The sequence below is a fragment of the Setaria italica genome, chromosome I, assembly GCF_000263155.2.
Source record: "Setaria italica strain Yugu1 chromosome I, Setaria_italica_v2.0, whole genome shotgun sequence".
NCBI classification, from domain to species: Eukaryota; Viridiplantae; Streptophyta; class Magnoliopsida; order Poales; family Poaceae; genus Setaria; species Setaria italica.
In genome coordinates, this window is record NC_028450.1 from 8,852,341 (window position 1) to 8,855,573 (window position 3,233).

General features: G+C 58.5%; 1 protein-coding gene across 1 annotated transcript; it reads left to right on the forward strand.

The window, feature by feature from the left end:
* Window positions 1-465: 465 nt before the first annotated feature.
* Window positions 466-2,997, forward strand: LOC101761513 (65-kDa microtubule-associated protein 3). Its single transcript, XM_004951982.2, has 8 exons — window positions 466-546; window positions 663-887; window positions 974-1,210; window positions 1,291-1,650; window positions 1,753-2,061; window positions 2,191-2,278; window positions 2,370-2,443; window positions 2,558-2,997. Exons 1-8 carry the CDS (start codon window positions 466-468, stop codon window positions 2,888-2,890), a joined length of 1,707 nt encoding a protein of 568 aa, XP_004952039.1. The 3' UTR covers window positions 2,891-2,997.
* The last annotated feature ends 236 nt before the right edge of the window (window positions 2,998-3,233 follow it).

The following is a 3,233-nucleotide window of genomic DNA, read 5'->3' on the forward strand; positions in this document are numbered from 1 at the left end:
AAATACGTTCAACGACTTCAAAGTAGCTAGGTACCCCTTCTTGTTCATCTTCATTCCTCGATCTTGGGTAGAGTGAGTCTTCTTTCTTACTCCTAATCCTATTTTGGGCCACCATGGCTCGTCGCCACCCAAACTCCACACGTGCACATGCACACGCATGGCATCCTCTCCCCATGCATCTGCATGCCTCTTTTAGCCTCGATCACTCTCTCTTCTCCCAATTTTCCCCCTTTCCGCCCGCGGAATCCCTCGTGCAAACAATTCGCGATCGCAATCCGCCCACGACGATTCTTCTTCACGCCTGCACCCCTCGTCGCCGCACCTAGTGTTCGTTGTTGCCGTAGTTGTTCACGTCCCACTCTTCGTTCCGTTCGCATTCGCCGCCATTGCTGCGCGTCCTTGAGCTGATCGGAGGACGACGAAGATAGAAGAAAGCATGAGGCGAGGAGAGCGCGGCGGAGCCCAATGCTCTCCCTGAAGCTGAGGGCCATCCTGTTCCCCTTCCAGATGGAGCCGCGGCGCGAGGAGCTGCTGCACGAGCTCGGGGTCCGTGCCCATTGCATCGTCTCTATCTTTCGATCTCCTCATGCATGCCGGTAACGGTGATCAATGGCCGGCGATCTGCTGAATGCCGCCGCTCTTAATTTGTTGATTCCACGCAGGAGATGTGGGACGAGATCGGGGAAGGGGAGGATGACCGGCGGGGGATGCTGCACGCGCTGGAGGAGGAGTGCCTCAACGTCTACCGCGCCAAGGTCGAGCAGGTGCGGCAGCACAGGGCGCAGCTCCGGCGGGAGATTGCCGACTCTGTCGCCGAGGTCGCAGCCATCTGCGCCACCATCGGCGAGCCGCCGGCCACCGTGCAGACGGCCTGCTCCTCGCTGCAGGTAACAAACATGCCGATGGCACGGTGATGCATTGCACGCCGATCGACGATCGATGCCTGACGACGGATTTGGATTTGAGAGGCCAGGGCACGGGGAGCCTCAAGGAGGAGCTGGGCTCGATCGCGCCGGAGCTGGCGGAGATGAGGCGGCGGCGGGAGGACAGGCGGCGGCAGTTCTCCGACGTGACCGAGCGGGTGAACAGGATACAGCAGGAGATGAACCTAGGCGGCGGCCAGCCTCGTGTCGTCGCCGACGGCTCCGACCTGACGCTGACCAAGCTCGACGAGCTCAGGGCGTGGCTGCAGCACCTGCAGTCGGAGAAGGTTCACATCAATTCACAATTCCTGATTGATCGATCGATTCTTGACATAAATTACTCATTCTTTGTTCCAAATTTGGACAGGAAATTCGCACCAGGAAGGTGGCGGAGCTCGTGGCGGAGCTCCATTCTTCATCCTTGGTTCTCGGCATGGATCCCAGGGAGATCCACGCCGCCCATGGCGGTGGCGACGACCACGCCGGCGGCCACTTCAGCGACGCCGCGATCGCGAGGCTGGCGTCGGAGATCGAGCGGCTGAGGGAGATCAAGCGGGGCCGGATGGAGAAGCTGCAGGACCTGCTGGGCAGCATGCTGGAGCTCTGGAACCTGATGGACACGCCGGCGGAGGAGCAGCACCGGTTCCAGGGCGTCGCCTGCAACATCGCCGCCTCCGAGGACGAGATCACCGAGCCCGGCGCGCTGTCCACGGCCATCATATGCAACGTCGGTGGTGGCGATGTCATCTGATCTCGACCGGCGGTGAGGCCTAGTTTGGCGCGCCGCCGTCCCGTTCTGACTGACCGGGGTTGCGTGCGCACGGTGCAGGTGGAGGCGGAGGTGGTGAGGCTGGAGACCCTCAAGGAGTACCGGATGAAAGACCTCGTCGCCAAGAAGTACGAGGAGCTCAGGGAGATCCGGCGCCGCGCGCGCCTGCCGGAGGAGCACGACGGCGACGCCGTGGCCATGCTCGACGCCATCGACGGCGACGCCGAGCGAGCTCTGATCCTGGAGCGGCTGGAGGTGCAGATCTCGGAGGCCAAGGATCTCGAGTTCAGCAGGAAGGACGTCCTCGAGAGGATGGACAAGTGGCAGGCGGCGCTGGAGGAGGAGTCATGGCTCGAGGAGTACAACAGGGTGGGTGTCATCAGATCAGGCTTCTGAATTCTTCCATTCCTGAATCCTGATTGATGATCTCCAAAAGAAACAGATGATTTTTCTCCAGCTCCAAAACAAATCACTGAACATTTGTGTGCTTGATTGCAGAACGAGAACAGGTACAATGTGGGCAAAGGGACGCATCTGGTGCTCAAGCGCGCCGAGAAAGCGCGCGCCTTGGTCAGCAAGATGCCGGGTAATAAGAATCAAGGATTTCTAAACCTCTGTTCTTCAGCGTTGATGAACAGGATCGTTCCAGGAAATTGATGTGTTTGGGTGTTGGTCAGCAATGGCGGAAGCTCTGACGGCGAAGGTTGTTGCTTGGGAGAAGGAGAGGGGCGTCAAGTTCGAGTACGATGGTGTACGCCTTTGCTAAAACCTATGGCTGTTCATGAATGACTTCATGTTGAAACAAGAAATGCGTGCTTGTGAAAGAACATGATCTTATGTATGTTCATCGGCGAATCGAACGCAGGAGGGGCTTCTGGACATGCTGGATGAGTACGGCAACGCGAGGAAGGAGAAGGAGCAGGAGCGGAAGAGGCAGCGGGACCAGAGGCGGCTGCAGGGCGCGGCGGCGCCGGAGCGGGACGCGTCGCCGGTGGCCCGGCCGCCGCCCAAGAACATCAAGAACGTGACCAGGACGCTGTCCATTGGCCGCAACGGCGGAGGCGGCGGGGGAAGCGCCAGGAAGGCGTCGGCGGCGTCGTCGAGGCCGGGCACGCCGAGCTTCCTCAAGTCGCCCATGTCCGCGCGGCGGGGCGCCAGCGACGAGGGCCAGATGCTCTCGTCCGACTCCTTCGAGTGAACTCACTGGTTGCTCTAGCGGTCTGTATGGTCAGTCTGTCCGAGCATCACTAGGAGAGGAGAGCTCAGCTATGGCCATGGACCATGGTAGTGAGCTGAAATCACAGTCACAGGCATCTCGATCAACATCTTTCTGAATCTTCAGTGAATTCTAACTGTTTACTACACAGTTTCTTAGAGATTATATAGAGTAGCATGGTCTTGTTACTAGGATGTACAGAATCACAGCGATGTTATTTCTGCAGCAAAAATGAATGTACAACAGAGAGTACGAAATCACAAAGTATTAACGTGTCATTTTTGCAACAAAATCGAATTCCAAGCCTTCAAACGACCACGTACCG